The 21,918-nt window shown below is 35.9% G+C and overlaps 1 protein-coding gene across 1 annotated transcript in view; it reads left to right on the forward strand.

Annotated features, from left to right (window-relative positions):
* The window catches only part of epas1a (endothelial PAS domain protein 1a), a 28,070-nt gene extending 18,690 nt beyond the window's left edge, over positions 1 to 9,380 (forward strand). The window contains exons 7-15 of the mRNA XM_053510997.1: positions 198 to 304; positions 3,279 to 3,426; positions 3,615 to 3,817; positions 4,981 to 5,138; positions 5,275 to 5,370; positions 6,267 to 6,635; positions 6,727 to 6,844; positions 6,944 to 7,105; positions 7,302 to 9,380. Of these exons, the coding sequence (XP_053366972.1) occupies positions 198 to 304; positions 3,279 to 3,426; positions 3,615 to 3,817; positions 4,981 to 5,138; positions 5,275 to 5,370; positions 6,267 to 6,635; positions 6,727 to 6,844; positions 6,944 to 7,105; positions 7,302 to 7,453 (1,513 nt within the window). The 3' untranslated portion in view covers positions 7,454 to 9,380. The remainder of the gene's footprint in view (positions 1 to 197; positions 305 to 3,278; positions 3,427 to 3,614; positions 3,818 to 4,980; positions 5,139 to 5,274; positions 5,371 to 6,266; positions 6,636 to 6,726; positions 6,845 to 6,943; positions 7,106 to 7,301) is intronic.
* Positions 9,381 to 21,918: the final 12,538 nt, after the last annotated feature.

Consider the following 21,918-nt stretch of genomic DNA (forward strand, 5'->3'; position numbering starts at 1 on the left):
TTACTTTTGTGGAATTTGGAGAATATGCATGCATATTGTACTAAAGCTCTAAAAGCTTTGATAACACTTAGACCGTAATACATCTGTATACATTATAGGATACAGATATAAAAATGTATAGTTAGGATTTCCTACTTTTTTTATAGCAAGTTTGGGGTTTAAACAGACTAAGTCAAGTATTTAACACTCTTTTGCAGTGTGAGAACGCTGATGGGCTACACCCCAGAGGATTTAATGGGGCGATCAGTCTATGATTTCTACCACGCACTGGACATGGACAGTATGACCAAGAGCCACCAAAACTGTAAGCACATACTTCAACCATTATCTGCTGTCTATGCATTTAAACCTTAAAGTACTATATTCATGGCCAGTATTTAATCTTATACTTCATCGTGTATCATGTGTCCTAAAACTAACTGGAAATCATAAGCAGTTTCCTTTCCAAGAATGCACCAAGATCTTGACCAAAATGACCCTTTTGTTGGCAGCAATCCATGTTTCTTATCTCCTAGAATAAGTTAGATAGCTGTCTTGAAATCAGGCTTCCCTGGACATGAGGCACTTCCCATGCACCCGCTGACTGAGGGAAGCAGATGTCCAGCTTGCGTCGAGGAATTGTTGAGTTATTTATAAGCTCAATGGTTATTGCATTGCACCGTTTGTTTACGTAGCAGATGCCTCAGTGCAAATGTTCCATTCTGGGCCAATAGCATGAAATGTTTATATAATGGATTTTATGGCTTTACTCTGTAAAGTATTTCAGGATTTAAAAAAAATGCCCAGTTAAAAACATTGGCACTTGGATCAATCAATTGGATCAAGTGATTTGTTTATAGTGTGCTCCAAGTCAGAAGGGTTTATAGTGTGCTTTTAGTCATAAGGGCTGTCATGTGTCCTTTTTATGTTTTGTCCACAGTGGAGTTTGGTATTTGCAATCTGACCCACACATGTATTCAGCTTGGACTTTTCCACACCTATTTTTCCACATCTATTAACACCGCCTATGGCACTTTCTCTATGCCATAACTATTTCATAAATTGCAAATACTTAGATGTCTTTTGCAAGTGTCATGTAGCGTCAAGTGACTGTTGGTCTGTCCACAGTGGCCTTCTGCGTATTTTCATTCAGTGCTGCAACTCATAAGTTAAGCAGGTCACTGAGTCCATTTAGGGTAAGCCCTTAAATTAAGATTTCCCCATACTGTCACACACTGAGCTTTTATGTATATATGATTGGACACTACTAAGCTACTTGACCATACCTTGACAGATACTTTAGCTGAAATAAACTATGGTAATTGTATAGTACCCTGGCTTTGACACAGGCCCAATAGGGATGGCCAAACAAAAGGGTCAGGTCACCTTCAGAACAGCAGGTTTTGTGGGGTGTTTTTGGTATGCAGGTTATCACTTTTCAAAAGATGTCCAAGGAAGCACAACCATTGAACTAACAACAGGTTCATGGGGGTCCATGGCTCACTGGCTATGATAGACAGAGCTTGCTGTATTGGAGCCTCTATATGCAGTGCAGTCCAAGTGGGCACCTGAGCATGATGAGAACTGGACCATGTAGAAATAAAGGAAAGTGGCATGGCTTTAAATTATGTATATTTTAAAAATTGTACATTACCTACCTGGAAAAGAGAAGGCACCAGAATGGACTATGAACTCAATATTCTACTGAGAAACCTTGGGTAGTGGCTTTCGTGTACATACTTTCATGTCACTTTGACATTAACCACTTAAATAAATATTGTTGCAGACAATATTCCCTAATGTGTCAGGATAGTGTTGTCCTGACAAGTGTGCCCTGCCACAATGCAAAAATGGTCAATGAATGGTTTGAGGACCATGAGAAAATGTTTACGTTGTTAACTTGGCCTCCCCACTTGTAATATTTGACTCTTGTTAGGCTATTCCTCTTTGCTAGGGGACTGACCTTGAGACCAGACGACATCTTTCTGTTTTTAATTTAAATAATAAAAAAATAATGTACACTTTATTCAGGTTTTTTCAAAGCTTGTCAACTCTCAACTGCTTATTATACGGTTGCTATAAAAATGTGCTATTATATGGTTCCTATAAATACTACCCTATACCATGTCATATGTGATAATCTCTTGAATTATATTTATTTAAAGCTTGTCATTATTTGATGCTATTTTGTCACTAAAAATGTATGCTCACAACCGGCTCCTGTGTACAAGAGAGCTAAAACAAAAAGAGTCTGTCGTTATCTTTCTTTAGGATTTAAAAAATTATGTGTAGCTTACAAAGTCAGTTTAGCTAAAGAATTAAAATACATATGCTATCAATAGCAGAATTTAAAGACTTCTATATATAAGTTAACACAAAGCCACTATGCTTTATATATGCATGTATGCATATTTTGAAAATTGTTATGAATTTATGAATTTATGAAAACATTTATGTCTAAACAAAATATCCATATATCAGCTGTGCTTCTTTTTCCTTTTAAATCATCAGGTCCTACGGCTTTAAATCATCAACACTTAATGTTACATTAACATTACAATAAGCAAAGTTAAAGTGATTATTAATGATATTTGCATTTTCCTATCTACTATAACAGATAACATTAAGTTTATAATATCTTTTTTCCCTACCAAATATATTCTTAATTCTATTTGCAAGATGTGAGTCATAAGGAAATCAGCTAATTCTATTTCAGGACTCATTGCAATTTCAAAGCTTTAAGATAATGCAGTAAGATTATTTACTGTGTGTATATATATATATATATATATATATATATATATATATATATATTTTTTTTTTTTTTTTTTTTTTTAAGTAGACATTATATGCTTTTCTGATTGTTGCAGACATTTCATTAAATGTGTTCATTTTTAACTGTTGTTAATTAATAACATAATTGTTTTTACATAAATGTTATTATTAAGTTTATAACATTTGCATAAATAGCCACAGTAAATCTTACCAAAGCTAAAATGTTACAGTTTTTATTATACCTTGTAAAAACTGTGATAAGGCCAGGCTGTGTGGTTTTGATACCATACAGTTTTTAGCTTGCAATTATTTTCCACCTTAGATCTAAGAAAGGAAGGAAAGATTGAGGGAGGGAAATGGGCTAGGGATGGGAGGGGCAGGAATGAGCGTTTTGTATGAATGGAAAGTGAAGCTAAATATTTTAGGGAAAGTTTTTACAAATTACAGACTTCCCTCTTAAAATGTAGAAAGGCTTTTGTCAAAGTTCACATAAAACATTATTGATATTGAATGTTTTCGTGCAGTGTGTGCTAAGGGCCAGGTTGTGAGCGGTCTTTATCGGATGTTGGCCAAGCATGGTGGTTATGTGTGGTTGGAGACGCATGGCACAGTCATCTACAACAGCCGCAACTCTCAGCCACAGTGCGTCGTGTGCATTAACTACGTCTTGAGGTAAAACTTCATATGCTTCATAAGGGAGAATATTTTGCTGCCATAGAACAACCATGATATACAGTATGTTGCACCATAACCTATGCAATATATAATAATAAGATATTAAAAGTACATGCAATTTACAAAGTCTGTTTAGTATTTTAACTACCAGCGTGATCTCAAATGCGTTTACTGTTTTGTTTTAGTGACATCGAAGAGAAGGCCGTTATGCTCTCCATTGACCAAATGGGGGCATTTTTCAAACCCCGAAACATGCTGGCCAGCAGCGAAGTATTCTGCCAAGCCTCTCAAACATCTAACAGGCGCTTTCCCAAATTCAAGGAGGAGCCTGAAGAGATTCCCCAGCTCGTGCCAACACCAGGAGAAGCAATCATTGCCATGGACTTTGGTCAGAATTCCACCCACCGCTACGTATATCCCCATAACAACTTTTCCCTGTACTCCACCCTATCCTTTGACAGCATGCCCACTCCCCTTCTGCATGCATGAACTCATTTATTAATCTCAGTATTTACTGTTTTCTACCTCAGAACCACAATACGCACATGCGGTGCCCATAGTCGTCATGAGCTTTGCACTGGCAACCTTTGTAAAGTTGCACGCTTGTAGCTTGGCTTTGCAGCAGGGTACGCATTATATCAAAGTAATTTAATATTTCTGCTCTGAAGAAAATAGCGCCTTATTCAGCATAGCATGGGCACATTAAATATTGATTACAAACATGAAAATGATTGTTTAAATAAATGTTTCCCTGTTGTAAACAATTGAGTTTTATAATGCTTGGGTGCTGGCGGCGTGTGTCATCTTCTGTGGGGTCTGGGCTTTAATGGATATGCACTTTCATGTATTATCATAATTTACTGCATGCAATGAAAAACAAACTGATTTCTCTTTTGTCTATTTTTGATGAAACCTTGGGAAAGTGTGTGGTCTCATTTTTCCTTTCCATTCTCTCACTCTCATCTTCCATTCATAAACATATATTGGGCCGGATCCCTAACATTTTCAACTAACATTATGATAAGTAAGGGTAAACCAAACGCAAAGGAAATGATATTGGGCATAAATAAATACTTTTAGCGTTTTTCAATCTTGATTCTGAAGCTTTTGTGTGATCACCACAGACAAGAATTTTGTTAAGAAAACATGAAAGGTATATTTTAAATTGTCTAAGGAAATGATTAAAATTTAGAAGTATATAATGCTAATTTAAAACTGGAAGGTGAGCTTTCTTAGTAGGTTCTAAGAGTTTTCCTAAAAAAAAAAAAGTTTTCTACACTTATATTATATATTTTTATTACTTCATATTTAAAGTACCAAAAAGCTGCCTTCGGACTTTATTATAGGTGAATCATGAGTTTTTCTAAATTCCTGTCCATATTATCCAGACTTACATGACAGACATTAGTATGTAAATTGTTAGACTCTTTACAATTCTGTGTATGTATCTACAGACATAGGCATGTACATCAAATAATGTTTCAGACATTATTCAGCTTTTATATAGTAACATCAGCTATATCATGCATGTTCTGCACTTTGCACGTACAGGAAGTCCAGAATTTGAAGCTCCTCCTACCTTCTACAAATCTCCAAGTGAGGCTTCAATTGATAAGCTGTGGGAAATTGAGTCTTCACAACAAAGTACTGACAGCAGCCTGGCTTCATCCAGCTCACCTTCATCCCTGAGCAACAGCAATAGCTCCACTGTATGTTCCTTTTGTGTCCCAGATATCCATCTAATGAATGACTTTGAATATTGTATTGTCTTTTACAGTAGGTTGCGTACCCTCATGACACCTTTATGTATAATTTATTATCATGTTGTCTGCTTGTGGTGTTCAGCCTGACAGTGCAAGAGGAGGTTACTATGGAAGTGAGAAGACTCCGCTGAAGGTTGAGCTGACAGAACGGCTTTTTGAGCAGGATACTGGCAATGAAGTAAGTCGATTACAAGTCTACAAGATTATTAGTCTGTCTGAGGTGCCACATATACCAGACTATTTAGGCACTGAAAAATGACACTTGCTATTTACCGTAGCTAAACAAGCAGTCAGGAATAAACAAAATAAAAAAAATTAGCCTAGCAGAAAAGTCATTACCTTAAAAGGGAAAAGACAAGAAAGTTGTGCGTTTTGTCACTAGTAGTAGTTACATCAGTACACATAGTAAGTGTACATATCTACATCATAGTCAAGTGTTAGCAATTACAAAATTACAATTAGACAAATGTAAGATTATACAGTATATTAATTTTATAGTTTGAAATTAGTAAAAAGGTCAGGATTAATGTGAATAAATAATCAGAATATTTAAACCGGCTGAGATTTTTTGTAGTGTTCAGCTTCATATCGGAATTTTCCTAGGTGAACCTTGACATGCTTTGTGAGTTAATAGAAACCATGTGTGTGGGACTGTGGTCTCTTTGGTAGGTAAATGAAAACCTAGCCGCTTAACATTATATAACAACCACATTGGATTTTGGCCTCTTACTTGCGTTCTTATTGTATAAAAAATGCCTGTCTCATGAATTAACTTACTAGTTTTCTTGTTAAATTATGTTCTCTCTCTCTCTCTCTCTCTCTCTCTCTCTCTCTCTCTCGTCTTGATAGAATTTTCTTATTATCAATGTTCTCTTCTATATATTATAAATGTGATGGTGTTCAATCAGTCATCCAGGTCATTTTAAAATGTCTACCAATATTTGTGCTGTCTGGATTTGTGTCTAGAAGTCTAGACATCTACAATATTCATATCGAGTCCTATCTTTTTAAATTTTAAATTTAAAGAATAATTGAAAAAGAAAAAATTAATGACATTTTGCTTTTTTTATTTAGCAGTGGGACTTCAATGATCTGGACCTGGAGACTTTGGCTCCCTACATCCCCATGGATGGTGAGGACTTCCAGCTCAACCCCATAGCTCAGGATGAGTCCTTATCTGATTCCAGCTCAAACCTTTGTGCCCAGCCTCAGTACACGTTCAGCAATGTGACGAGCCTCTTCCAGCCTCTGGCCCCACTCACCTCTGAACACAAGAACTGCCCGAGCCCCTACCATGAAATACCACTTATTCCTCCTTACCAGGCTTCTTCAAGTATCCCACAATCAGTCATGTGCTTTGATCACATCACTCTGGCTAACAATTTCAAGCGCAAAAGACAGGATGAATTTGTTTCTTCCTATTCGTTTCCAGATATTCCTCAGGTAAGGTTCACAGACATTTCCTCTGTAGGTCGAAAAATAATAAATGTTAACACAGTTGCCCAAATTAATGTGTTTCTGTCTGTGTTTGAAGTGTATTAAGCAGGATGGAGTAAGTCGCAGTGAGTCAGTAGACAACATGTGGAAGCGAATGAAAACAGCAAACACAGATGGGTGTGCCTTTTCAATCAGGAAACCCCCTGATCCCAGAGGTCCATACATACAAAACTGTTTCTAAATATGCATATTTTTGTTTTGTCTGCCTCTCGTTTCATAACGTCTATTGATGTGCTTGATTTTTTTTCCTCCAGATCCCTTCTCAGCTGGGCAAGTAGGCAAGAATTCCCAACCTATTCGATGCCGGCCTCCTCCAGATCCCAGGATCTCTGGAGAGATCAAGCAGCCTTTTACTGAGCGCTTCTGTTCTTCAGTGTACAATCACTATGGCATGCCATCTTCCATTAAACAAACAGGTCGGTACTGTAAGATCCCTTAATGCATGCATTTCTTTTATTTTTATAAATTTACATTTATATAATAGTTGAAAGAGGATACAGTAACTGCAGTTACTTGCAGTTTGGGGATTTTAACTGGCAGCTTCCAAATGCTGCCTTATAGTCCTAAATGCTGAGACTTTACCTCACCTTAAATGCATGTTGTGTCCTCTAGGACTTACAAATCGATTGCTAGGCCCTTCCTATGACCCGTACTGCCTGGAGGAGCTGACGCAATATGACTGTGACGTGAACGTGCCGTTGCAGGGAAATCTCCATCTGTTGCAGGGCAACGATCTGCTCAAAGCTTTAGACCAGTCTGCGTAGATGATTACATTTTTAAGTTCCATAAAAGTCCCAGTCTGGGTCTCTCCATTCATTATGTGCCTACTACATAAATGACTTTCTTATAACAGTTATCTTTCCAATTACATATATCTATGATTTTAAAATACAAAATATCCATAACTTAGTCACAACTGTTTTATTTAAACCCTATAAAATGTGCATTTTATTGTTTATGTAAGAGTTGCCACTATCTCATAGGATATTAATGTCAGTTAATGATGTATACCTTGATTTGCTTTCGTTTTAGTGTTGCATATCATGCTCACAGTCAGATATACTATACTGAATAATTTGTTAAAGATGGTGAAGATTAATATTTGTATTACTGGTGCAATTTTCTCATTTCTCTTTTACCTACCTTTAAAATATGATCTAAATACGTTTACCAGTAAGTTTTGATGTGACAAAGAAAAATGCAGTTATTTAAAAGTAACTAAAGCATTCTTATTAAGGGTTTGGGGTATATAAAAATAAGAAAAATAAAAAAATTGTAAAATTGAAAAATTCTAGCTGCAAATCTGCATGGAAATTGTAATCATGAATGTGTTTCACAATTTGGATCATTTGTATAATACGCATTTCGTACTTCCTTTGTGTCTCAGTCACTCTTTTAAATTGCCCAGTCTACTTAAACAAATGTGATGCTACTGTGATGCAACTGCGATGTTGCATATCTCTCCTGTACATCATGTGAAGCACTTTATCTAGAGCGCATTAAAATGGACCCATTTCTGCATAGACCAAATACAAGAGAACATAACATTAATTTTGCAAGAGGTGCTTAGTTTCTGAGCATCTCTTCAACTTTAACTATTATCAACCAACTCTTCATTGTTTCTGTCCTCTACTTACACCAGGTTCACCAATGTTATCCTAACAGAAATGGTTAAGAGTTAAAGTTATATATTCTTACACATGTAGATATATATACGGTGTATAGAGGTGGTGCTGATCAGTGCCTAGGTACCTTATCTTGTGTACTCTAGTAGAAACTGTAGCTTTTCTCCTTTTTTTGTGTTCTTAATGCGGATTAAAGTTAAATGTATGATTAGCTCAAGCTAATATATAAACTCCATTTGATACTATGGAGCTCTTATATGTCTCATTAGTAGACATCAAAAAGGAACTCAAAGACTGCCAGTGTTTTTCAAAGAAAAGGTGATCATAAATATGCCCGAAACAGTGGCATATAGTCACAATAATAGTTGTTTTTAACAGTTCCACTCTAACTATGTAGCAGTTTGATTTTTTTCTCTCAAGATTCATCATGAAAGATAACGGAATATGTATTCAACACCACATGGCCTTGTAAGCTATATTAACTCATGCACATTTTAATAATGACTGTAGTACCTGGTCAGTATTTATTTTTCTATTAATAGTCATATTACTGAGAAAGTCTGTTGCTGATGTTCATGATTATTTTGTAATGCCTTAACAAAAACTACGCACACTCTCTCTCTCTCTCTCTATATATATATATATATATATATATACACACGCACACACATACGCACACATTTAGTTGCTTTCATCGAATACTTATTCAGATTATACTTACTGTCATGTGTTACATTAATTCAGTAATTTGTAATTTATTAAGTGTGTCCATTTACTGAATATTTGCTGTCAGTACAACTGATGACTTAGATAAGAAACTAGCACAGACTTTAGGACAGACAGGGTAAATCAATTGCGAAGTGAAAATCCTTACAATGCAATGTTACATAATTGTTCTCTGAAGGGACAACCATCTTTTTTATGTCAGAAAGCCTATGATAAAAAAGAAAAATAGTGATATAATGGATTTCCTACCTATCAAGATGTTACTCTCTTGTTTCTTTTACTCAATGTAAAGAAGCATTTTTTGGGCTCTTTTTGGTAATAAAAGGAGTAATCAGTAAAATCTGTGTTTCTGTCTCTTTTTTTTTGTAAAATATTAGTGATGGTTATTACGCAGAAGCATATAATGTTCACCACAATTGGTAGATCCTAAGTTTAAAACCAAACAGAAAACTGTAAAAGATATTTTGGTGTACAATATGGAGATAGTACTAGGTTAAATGAGTAATCCTACCCAACATTGTAATTAACAGAGCATTACTGCCTGTGAATATGTGATCAGCTCGTGGAAATTCAATAGTCAATCAGTTTGTGCTGATTATACAACCAAATTAACCATAAGTTTCCACTACTATAGACATAAATGTTAAAAGTTAAGCCATCACTGAAGTCATATTGACGTCTAGTAACAAGTAGAACAGGATCTAGTGAAATGCTGCATACTGCATTTTTTTTTTTTTAGAACATGCTTTTTGCCCACAGAGTTTGCATACCTGGAATGGGGAATTTAACAACAGGGTTTGCAATTTTAAAAGACCAGAGAGAGGTAAAAAATGAATGAAAATGAATGAAAGAAACGAATACAAATCAAATTTAACAATATAAATACAGAGTGTGGATTACCTCCTGAGCAATTTCCAACTCCTCTCAAAGAATTGTTAGTGACTTCCATGCAATATCTCTATCTTATAACAACATATAGACAACTCCTTATTTTTCTTACTGAATATGCATAAGTTTTAAGAACACTCACTTTATTTATCAATAAACAAGTTCTAACACAGTTTTGTAAAAAAAAAAAATTATATATATATATATATATATATATATATATATAAATGTACCCTTTAGTAAATACTTTGTTGAAGCAGCAATTAGACTCTTGAGTTAGAATGTCTCAATCCCTGTAAGGAAGGAAATTGTCAGTGCACAAGCCTAGATTTAGTGATTTAAAACATGAATACATTTTAAGGGTCACAAGGGCTAAATGGCACAGGTTTTAAATTCAATTGTAAATAGTAGTTACTTTAGCTGTTTTTCTATTATTATGAATTTATAAAATAATTTTAACAGAACATTTATAATTGCCAAGCTGTATGATTAGCTTTCATTGGTTCTTATAACACTCATGGTAAGTTAAATTAATCTTGTGTTGATTCTGTTTTAACAGATTATGATCTATATTAGACAAACATTTAAATGTTTTTTTTTTTTTGATTTATTAATTTTAATGTCAATCATAGTTTCACATGATGAAGTGCCATTCACTTGAGTTTCCTAAGAGCGTTTCAGAGAAATGGTAGAGATCAAGGATCGCAGGTGACACTCCCTCTATAGGATACAAATTATTAACTTCGCAGTACATTTAAAAACTGACCCGATGTCATTTTTCTCTTACGTTTGTGATATATAACACTGTGTGTTACAAAATGTGGCAAAATGTTAATATTAAAATATAAATCAATATGACCATAAAAACTGTTTTAGAAATCGACATGCAGTACTGTATTCCATTGTAGATTCACAGTTTTTATAATTAATGTCATCTTCAGTTAATGTCAATCTGCTCATTATCCATTGTCTTTTTTAAATAACAATGTATTAATATAATCACTATCAGAATTCACACACACTGGATTGTTTTCTATACAACAGCATGTGAATATTCAAGATCAGCAATGTCTGAGCCACTCAGACAAACCAGACACCAGTAAAGTTCTTTAGTCCTTATAATTCTCCATTTTGATCGTGACCTGAACTGAAACTCATGACCATGTCTGCCTTCTTTGTTTTTGCACTCCATGGCTTTCACTTAATGTACAAAGCAAAGCTGTAGCGCTCAGTTAGTCATTTCACCAAAATCATATAACAAAGCCATGCTGCATTAATTACTTTATAATTATGTTTGATACTATATATATTAAAACTTGATATCCTCTATAGATGTTATATCTGATTGATTCTATTCTAAATTAAGTACTTATTTTCATTCATTATGGCATTTGTTTCTCTAAGCTTAGTAAACAGAGCTATTCTTTCTCACGAAAGCTGAAGGCCAACCATGTTCTCTTATTCTCAGTGGAGCACGCAGACGTCTTTAAGAGGTGCAGGGTCTTCGCAGCGGAACACTGTTTTCCATGGCCAAAAGGAAAAATCACTATCAACGCAAGCAAATAATAATGTATTTTTTAAAATATGTTTTCTTGTGTGGCACACCACTCCAGTTAAGAAAAGCTAAATGAAGGCAATAGAACTGTTTTTTCCAGTCCTACTGTGGCCGGCAAAATGACACATGATAATATTTAATATAACAATCAAAGAGTAGATTTTTCTAAAACAGGAAATTCCCATTCCGTTGTTTATCCCAATGGTCCCATATAACTATGGGTCTCTGGGTATAATGTCTTATACAACACAGTTAGCTGTTATGTACTTTCCAGAAATGTGTTATATTTTTTGGTGGGAGAAAAAATATATAATACATTAGCATAAATGTGAACCGGACTGCAAAGTCTTATTCCAATAAAGAATAAAACTCAATTTCAAATATTTTATACTTAAATACAGTGCATTTGGAAAGTATTTAAAGCGCATCACTTTTTTTTGCATTTTGCTATGTTACAGCTTTATTTCAAAATAGATTAAATTTACTATTTTTCTTAAAATTCTACCAAAAATACCCATAATGACAATGTGAAAGAAGTTAGTTTAAAATATTTGCAAATTTATTCAAAATAAAAAAATTTAAAGAAAAAAAAATCACATGTACATAAGTATTCACAGCCTTTGTCATGACACTCAAAATTGAGCTCAGATGCATCCTTTTTCCACTGATAATCCTTGAGATGATTTTACAAATTGATTGGAGTCCACCTGTGGTAAATTCAGTTGACTGAACATGATTTGAAAAGATCTGTCTATATAAGGTCCCACAGTGGACAGTGCATGTCAGAGCACAAACCATTCCATGAAGTCTAAGGACTTGTCTATAGACCTCTCAGACAGGATTGTATCGAGGCACAGGTCTGGGGAAGGGTACAGAAAAATTCTGCCCCATTGAAGGTCCAGAACACAATGGCCTTCAACATCCCTAAATAGAAGAAGTTTGGAACCACCAGGACACTTCCTAGAGCAGGCCGTCTGGCCAAAGTAAGCAACTGGGGGAGAACGGCTTTAGTCAGGGGGTAGTTTAATTAGTGCCAAAGGCATTTCAACAAAAAAGATTTGTTTCTCATGGTCTGAGTGTCCTTCAGATGTCTTTTGTTAAAGTCCAGGTGGCTGTCATGTGCCTTTTACTATGGGAGTGGCTTTAATCTGGCCACTCTACCATGCAGGCCTGATCGCTCTCATATACTTAGCAAAAAAAGAAACGTCACTTTTTCAGGACTGTGTATTTCAACAATAATGTAGTAAAAACTCAAATAACTTTACAGATCTTCATTGTAAAGGGTTTAAACAATGTTTTCCATGCATGTTCAATTAATTAATTAACATGCACCTGTGGAATGGTCGTTAAGACCTTAACAGCTTACAGAAAGTAGGCATTTAAGGTCACAGTTCTAAAAACGCAGGACACTAAAGAGACTTGTCTACCGACTGTGAAAAACACCCAAAGAAAGATGCCCAGGGTCCCTGCTCATCTGCGTAAACGTGCATTAGGCATGCTGCAGGGAGGCATGAGGACTGCTGATGTGGCTAGGGCAATAAATCGCCCTGTCCACACTGTGAGACGCCTAACACAGTGCTACAGGGAGACAGGAAGGACAGCTGATCATCCTCGCAGTGGAAGACCACGTGTAGCAACACCTGCACAGGATCGGTACATCTGAATATCACACCTGCGTGACAGGTACAGGATGGCCACAACAACTGCCCGAGTCACACCAGGAACACACAATCCCTCCATTAGTACTCAGACTGTCTGCAATAGGCAGTCCATGAGGAGGAGATGCACTGCAGTACTTCAAGCAGCTGGTGGCCACACCAGATACTGACTGGTACTTTTGATTTTGAGCCTCCCTTCATTCAGGGACACATTGTGAAACATTTTTAGTTTATGTCTTATAGTGTTGACTCTTTTAGTGTTCATACAAATATTTACACATTAAGTTTAATGAAAGTAAAAAAAGTTGAAAGTCAGAGGACGTTTCTTTTTTGCTGAGTATATGTATACACATATATACTATATATATATATATATATATATATATATATATATACTGTAGCAATATATATTTTAGCAATCACTAAAGCGGCACAAATTTGCAAATTGCCAAAATAATCAATGAAAGAAAAGCATCAGAACACCCAGTGCACCGCAGGTTACCATGCACAGCGCACAACAGGCAAATAACCCAAGGCCACTATCCCAGCCTCCAAACTCCCCAAAACAAACTGTATACAGTATATTTTATAATTTACCATTTAATGTTAGAGTTCAGCACTATGGTAAGTTTTGTTTCTATTAATAAATAATGTGTGCTGATCTCCTTGTTGTTTTGGTGTAGTCTTGGCAATTGATGACAACATTCTTGACTTGAACTTTAAGGCAAGATATTAACTCAAAATGGCATATGCAAAATGATTTCAGGATTTTATTTTTAGAGAGATGCAAAATTGCTTTCAGGTTACACACACATTCATTTTGTACACCATCCAGTAACTTCTCTATGAATGTTATCCCTGTTGAGTTGGTTTTATTTTTGTAGACTGACTATTTATTTTCTTTTTCTCTAAACTATCTTTATACATACAGTATTAATAAAAGTTTAGAGTTTTATTTTTTATAGATAATCCATTGCAACCTGGAAATTAAAAGAACATGTAGAAGTAGGCTTGATTATATAATTTGCTTGGCAAGATATACATTTTACAGTGTTCGGTAAATGAAGCATCATGTACTGAAACATCTGGTTGTGCTAATGTTCAGTGGATTTTTTTCTGCATATTTTTGAACGATTGCAGTTTTTTTTCTAACAACATAAAAAAATCTGCTCATCAGGAAAAAAAAAGGATTGAAATGAAATGCTAAGAAATATTGACTGTTGTGCTACTCTACTTTCACTTCCTGTAATTCTGTATGTTAAATTCGATGGAAAAAATCATTCACCTAAAAACTCAAGAAAAAAAAAGACAACATGAACAAATACAGGTTGATGTCATTTTGGTTACAGTTTAAACAGAGCTTACATTTAACTTTTGACATTGGCAGTTACTAGGGACACAAGAGAAACCTGTCTGTGATTACATCTGGGCACACCATCTTGCGTGACCTCTGAATGACTTTTTGACCTGAGTTTATCAGGAAAGTCATTCTGTGGCCTTTTTCTGTGGCACGTGTAATTATACTAAGATGTGAATGGAACATGGCTGCAACTGTGATTCACCAAATCAAGCATGATTCAAGATTGCTCTGAGCTGAGTAGCAATAAAAAAATAATTAATAAGCCCAACCTCTTATTTACGCTGATTAAGTTGTAACCGACTTCACGTCTACAGTGCTATGTGATGTTGTCTCTCAGTTAAGCCGATGCTGTGTTATATACACAGAAGAAAAACCCACACTGACCACAGTTTCCGGTAGCGAGGCACACGACAGGAGCTTTCTCGTGGGAACTTGTTCAACTCTTTGCCTTATAGCCTGCCCACACTTACACACTTCTGTCTGTTGTATGTGTCATTTCTTTAAGTATGTAGTAAATCTGTGGATGTGCTAGTCTGTCTCTGTGCATCCGATCATGATTATGTAATAAATCTCTGTGTGAAATTCTTTGTGCTAAGCGTAATGTGGTAATGTCTTCCAGGTTTTGTAGAACTTACCAGGTATGACTAATCTGTTGAACTTGATAAGACCTCTTAAGGACTTAATGCACGATGCTGAGGTATAATTTGGGGTCCTGAGTAAGAGTGATTTCCTCACTTATTCATTTTTACTGAAAACCAAAGTAAACCTATTAGTTTTGTAAGAAGAAGTGATAGATTATATTCCTCTTAAAAATTAATCCCCAGCCAAAATTTCTTCAGTAAGAAATGTCAGGTTTAAACCTTTTTATAGAGATGAGTCCGGTGACACTAAAGCGGTGAACCAGTTCATGTCCTGGTCCAGTGTTAAAAGTGAAAGATTCTACTCTACAGATTGAAGATATAATTGACAACCCCCAACCATTATGAAGAGGGACATGTGGCTCTTGAAGATATTTTCCAGTGTTTGGCTCTATCACCTACCACCAGCGTGTTATTCGATCTGAAGTGAAGATCATTGGCTGTGACTTCCCCTCCCTCACTAACCTTCATGACAGCAGAGCCAAGAACAGAGCAGCTAAGACTGTCTCTGACCCCTCTCACCCTTCTCACCCCCGTTTAATACTACTTCCTTGAAGGGTGAGAAACCGACCCATGATACCAAAAACGTCCAGATCTATAGACTTTTTTTCCCCCATTGAGCTGTAGTCATGCTCTGGACAAATTTCATTAACACACACCAGGACTCTGCTGAAACTATTGTATATTCACAGCTAGTGCATGTCATCTCGAACTGGATGATTTCGCACAGTGTTAGACTACATGCAGTTTATTTTACATATACTGTAGTTAGAATCGATATGATGATTCAAAGTTGTTTTACATTTTTTAACCCATGTTTTCTGTACCCATGGATTTGTTTCAGTTAATCGAGCAAAGTGAGATACTATGTAAGTGAAATTCTACTAACATTCCTCTCAGAGTCTTAATGTCTTATCTAATGTCTGAAGGATATTTGGCGCCCTCATCTGGCCTAAACAATATAAGCAACAACTTGCTGCTCACCACAAATGCTCAGAGAATCAAGTGTGGTTGTAGCTTTTCAGTACATTTTTATAAAAAAAGATGCAGAAAACAGTTGGAATAAATATTATGATTATAACTAAAACTAAGATTTTGTTACGATCATGTCTGAAATTTGGACTTAACATTGTAGTACATCGCAGTGGAGTGCAGACTTATTAATCTTTACTAAATTACAGGCATGATATGTGTAAGGGCTATTTATTTATTTATTTATTATTATTATTATTAGTAGTAGTAGTAGTAGTAGTAGTAAATCTTTCCTCTTAAATATTAAAAAACGTCTTGTTTTTGCATATTAATACAGAGCAAAATTGCTACCGTAGGGTTGAAAGTACGCTTAGAATGCACAATTAAAACCCTACAGTGTTTATAGAGGTCCACTCTGAACTCTTATGACATTTGGCAGACACCCTCATCCAGAGCGACTTACGTTGTTATCTCATTATGCATCTGAGAAGTTGAGGTTTAAGGGCCTTGCTCAAGAGCCCAACAGTTGCAGCTACTGTACGGTATGTGGTGCTGGGGTTTGAACCTGTGACCTTCCAATCAGCAGTCCATTGGCTCAACCACTGAGCTACTTCTGACCTTGTTAAATCAACACTGGGGATTATTTTCTGTGCATCTTTTATCTTAAAAGGCAGTCTCAGTTGAAGAGAAGCAACCACATGTCATCATGTTACCACCACCATGCTTCATGCTTCATGGTGTGATATTTAGGTGATAAGCTGTCTTGTTATTGTAACAGACATATCTTTTAGGATTTTGCCCAGGCCATTACACATTTTGCCACATAGTCTGTGGTGATTTATACAGGTTTAGATATTTTGTTTCCATGAAAAACGCCTTTTATCTTGTCACTCTACCCAACCGAGCAGACATGTGAAGACTACAAAACATAATTTAAGTCATTGTTGTTCCATGCATAATATCACTGTAGGTCTCTTCTCTGCCTTACTAAGACTGTTTTTTCTTTTGGCAGCTCTGGAGAGACCCCAGTTCTCACTGTGGTGCCCAATTTTCTTTCCAGACCACGACTACAGTAGTAGTCAGTCGAAATGAAGCAGGTGTCAAGAATACTCTAAAAACAGCTGATGTATTTTGGGGGTTAATCAGAATTATCTCATTAAAGACAGGCGTATGATAATTACGTTTGAACAGCAGTCTAAATATGACTGGTTTATTGTGAGAACAGTCACATGTCCTATTGTAACAGAATGCACATTTTTGCAAAATTTCATTGGGATTTTTTTTTTTGCCTTCCACTTCCCATTTTATAAAATGTTTCTTTTTTTCACTTTAATTGTTAGTCTGTATATCACATTAAAAAGATCTGACATAATTTACTTTGTTTTTTGGAATTTTAACAAAAAAATGTAGTATATTTATATACACCAACAGCCAGAACATTACGATGCAAAACATTGTATCCAGTATTGTGTAGGTTCCCCTTCTGCAGCCCATTGAGCTCTGGCCCCTCGGACTATAACTCTACAGGGCCTCTGGGGTCACTGTGGTGTCTGGCACCAGGACATTGCCAGTGGAACCTTTGGGTGCTGTGGGTTGCAGGGTGGGTCCTCTATACGTCAAATCCTTGCTCTACAGCATTCATGTACAAGTTCCATTCATGTAAATTCCATGTAAGGTTTTTGCACAGTACTGTATATCAGCTTTTTATATCTCATTATTGGTGTCATGTAAAATGGTCAGCAGTTTAATTTTACTAACTTGTTATTTGTAAACAAACAGATCAGTTGTTTTCATCTTTGTGTTTGACATCATGACATCAAAGTAGCAGTCAGTTAGGAACGGGCTGTATTTTGTTCACTAAAGAGTCTTACACGAGTCAACAGCTCTGGTATGTCAGTGGGGGAATAGAGCTTGTGTCAAATGGAAATAAGTGTCATATTTCTCTCTCTCTCTCTCTCTCTCTCTCTCTCTCTCTTTCTCTAGAAAACTTTTTTTTGAGTGCTTCTTGATAATTATTTCACTAAGGTTCTTCAATCTCCTTTTTAAAAATCTGGTTTTATCTTGATTACGTTTGTTTTAGCACTTTTCAGTCATATACCGATTTTTGTAATCATATTTTGCCTCTGTGGTGTTCTATACACAGAATTTAATCTATAAAATCCAATGTGTTGTGCTGTATATAAGATTTTTTTAATATATATATATAAATAATGCCGCATAATCGATTTGTAACTGCATTAATGATGTGTTGACTATGGCTTAAGAGGCCATTAGTCTCATGTGGGCTTGCTGCTAATTGCTGATTTTCTTTACACTGAGAATAACAGCAAGTAGGATGATGTAATTAAACACTGCTACACCAAACAAACACTCTTCCCAGGAAATATATTGATGAAAGCCTTTATTTGACACGTGCAGGAATGGGTTCTATCATCCAATCAAATATTGTGTCTGAAGAGGGTCAAAGCCCTGTAATTTATCACCTCCCCACCTCCCCCCTCATCCAACCACAGGGTGGGTGTTGTCTGTGCGTGAGCCAATGATGTGCTCACACTCCCCTCAGTGAAACATAACCATGATAAAATACGGGCCTAGTGACAGGCTACTGAACATAAGGGCAGAGTGAAGTAGAGAGAAAAAAAAAACGAGGCATGCTGGGAGTGTTTCCTTTATCAAAGCCTGTACTTTATGATTGGCTTTTATGGCTGTGCTTGAAAAAAAAATCATTCATTTCTTTAATGCTCTTTGCTATCAGATAAAGGTCTATTGAATAAGTTAACTATAAGTCTTTTTTTTTAAATAATAATACAAATATTGCATGCAATCGATATTAATATAAGCATTGATATAAGCAACATATTTCTCGTTTTTTTAACTTTTCACTTGAACTTGCACAAATTGTAACCTCAGCTTTCTGATCTTGTCTTGCAGGAGTGTAACAGGCTATGCAATAATCTGCTGTAGTAGTTCATTTGCTTTAAGGTACTATTTTTGAAGCTGCTTTTCTGCTCAAAAGGGTTGTATATAATTATTAACCGATTTTCTGTAGCCCTCATGCCAGCTCAAACCAGTATGGCTATTCTCCTCTGACCTGTTTCTGCTTATACTGTATACAAGCCACATAACGGTGCTCAGAGTAACACAAGATAGTTAAGAGTCAATATTGGCGAGTCTGTTCTTTTCTAGTCCACAAACCATCATTAAGTGTTCGTCATGTCAATGGTAAAATTTTTCTTCTATTTTTTTCCCATGCACCAAATTCTAATAAGGAACATAAACGTTTACTAAATTGAAAGACATTAACCACAAGTCATGTTTGATTGAAACTTAAATTTACCACTTCACACTTTGGCACTGTAATTCTTATCTTGCCCTTTGAAGGTTCATAGAAACCTGAGATTCTATCCAGACAGAACCAGACTCTACAGGTCATCGCCAATAACTTGTGAAACCGAGTTGTGCAGGGGAGAGTGTGACGCCGCATTTCCCCAAGGTTGCTCTCTTACCTATCTTATCTCCTGGGCAGAGTCCATATAGGCCAATTTAGGGTCATTGCAAAAATCGTTGTAGTCAGCATCAGCAAAAACACAATTCCTGTTTTCACTGTTCACTGAACATACAGTTCAACTGCGACAGTCTGATACAGAGGACAGTCTGTGGTTAGGTTTTATACAGATTAGATGAACCCCTGAGACATCTGGCAGTCCAAACTCTAAATAAAGTATATTGAAATTAATATGTATATATACTTTTTTTTTTTAAATCCTCTGCTCTTTAGCAACGTTCCTTCCTTTAAACTTTTAACAAGTTTTGTAGTTTCTAGTTTCTGTAACCTTTAAAACTAAAGAAAGGTAGCTCCATGCTTTGCACTAAAAATACAAATACATACTCTTCCTACAGCACGCTTCCGATTTTGTTGTATTACCTTTGTGCTCACATCTGTCCATTTTCACAGATTTTTTACAGCATTGTAAGAAAACCATATTTTTTTATTGATCAATAATGCATTACTTACTTAACCCTATATTCTGCATTTTAAAACAGACCTAAGCTTTCCTTATAACTTGTATTATTAATTAATATTGCATTATGACAATTTAACCTTAAGGGAGATTTACATTATCATTACAGTCTTACAATCTTCTTGCAATGCCATCTCATAGAGAAACCCTGTGTAAGGGATTCATTGCCCGGCTTAGTTATTATATTTAATGTTAATGCTGTTGTGATTGTTAGGTTTGAATAGTCATAAAACATGCCGCTTTTACGTTATTTGAATGCAGACATTGTGCTGACTGAGTAATGACAAACAGGTGATGGGTAAAGGTCCTGTGTGTCAAACAGGTTTAAATCATTAACCACAATCTAATGAAGGAAAATAACATACTAGTAAGACAATCCTGAAACTTTCCATGCAAAACTTTTTAAATTGCAGAATTTCCAAACTCTAAATGATAATATGTTTTATAAAAGTTTTTGTGTGTCCACTAGTTCTCTGAAGTGACCACTGATGTGATTATTAACAATAACACACACACACACACACACACACACACCAGGTTATATTGCTAGGTAGTGAACTAAACTGGGACTGAGATGTTCTCAACATGTAGGTCATAAAATAGAGGTGTGTACGATTAGGCAAAGTTTCAAAATGCCCTACTGCTGTTGTGCTTCCATGTATCTATATTGATCTTAGGGTAAATGTTTTAGCCTTGTTTAATCTGAACCACCAAAATGATCAGTAACATTGGTCTATATTGGCCATAGATAATAATTAATAACTTATTTACATACTCTGACAGTACACAGAGTATACACAGAAGAGAATAACATTGATTTTTTATTATTCCAGTGACGCATGTCAAGGGGTGGGATATAGTATTAAACAGCAAATGAACACTTATCATCTATACCATTTTATCCTGTATTCAGGGACGGAAAGTCCTTGCACCTAGCCCAGGCTTAGGGCACGAGGTGGGGTACACCCAGGACAGGGTGCCAATCCATTGAAGGGCACATACTCATTTACACATTACAGGCAATTAGCCCAATCTGGACTGTGGGAAGAAACCAAAGTACTCGGAGGAAACTCGCCAAGCACAGGGAGAACATGCAAACTCCGGGCGGGAATCGAATTCGAACTGGCCAGAAACTGAACCTGGACCCTGGAGGTGCAAGGCGACAGTGCTAACACCTACACCACCGTGCTGCCCAAGTTCTCAAAATTGATGTTCTGGAAGCAGGGCACAATTCTCCTGGGAAGCCTCCAGTCCTGAGAAGCCTTTGGACCAAGTACACCTCAGATTAATTTTACACCAGAACTCACCCCCCCCCAAAAAAAAAAGAAAAAAAAAGAAAATAATAAAATAAAATGAATGAATAAATAAATAAATAAAAATAATAAATAAATAAAAAAAAATTCTGGTTAGTAATTTACATCATGAACAACAAAAATTGGAAAACAAGATGGAAAACTTTCAACAATGCCATCTTTCTGCTATTTTTTTATCTGAACTTAAAGACAAAGAGCATTTGACAGAAAGACAATCAACAGGCATCCATGGGAAACTTTAGACATATAGGAAAATATCGGTAAGTACAAACATTTGTATTAATATGTGTAAAAATATATTAATATGTTTGGTGGACATAAAGTGTACATGAATACAGTATGTGTCCGAAGTCATGGGCCGCTGTCAGCGCTCCAGTTTGTCCCAAAGTTCATCAGGGCTCCATACAGGGCATTTGAATGTTTCCACAAAAACATTCTTTATGTGTTCATGAATCTTGTTTTGCGCACAGGA

This window comes from Clarias gariepinus, chromosome 14, assembly GCF_024256425.1.
Source record: "Clarias gariepinus isolate MV-2021 ecotype Netherlands chromosome 14, CGAR_prim_01v2, whole genome shotgun sequence".
NCBI lineage: Eukaryota > Metazoa > Chordata > Actinopteri > Siluriformes > Clariidae > Clarias > Clarias gariepinus.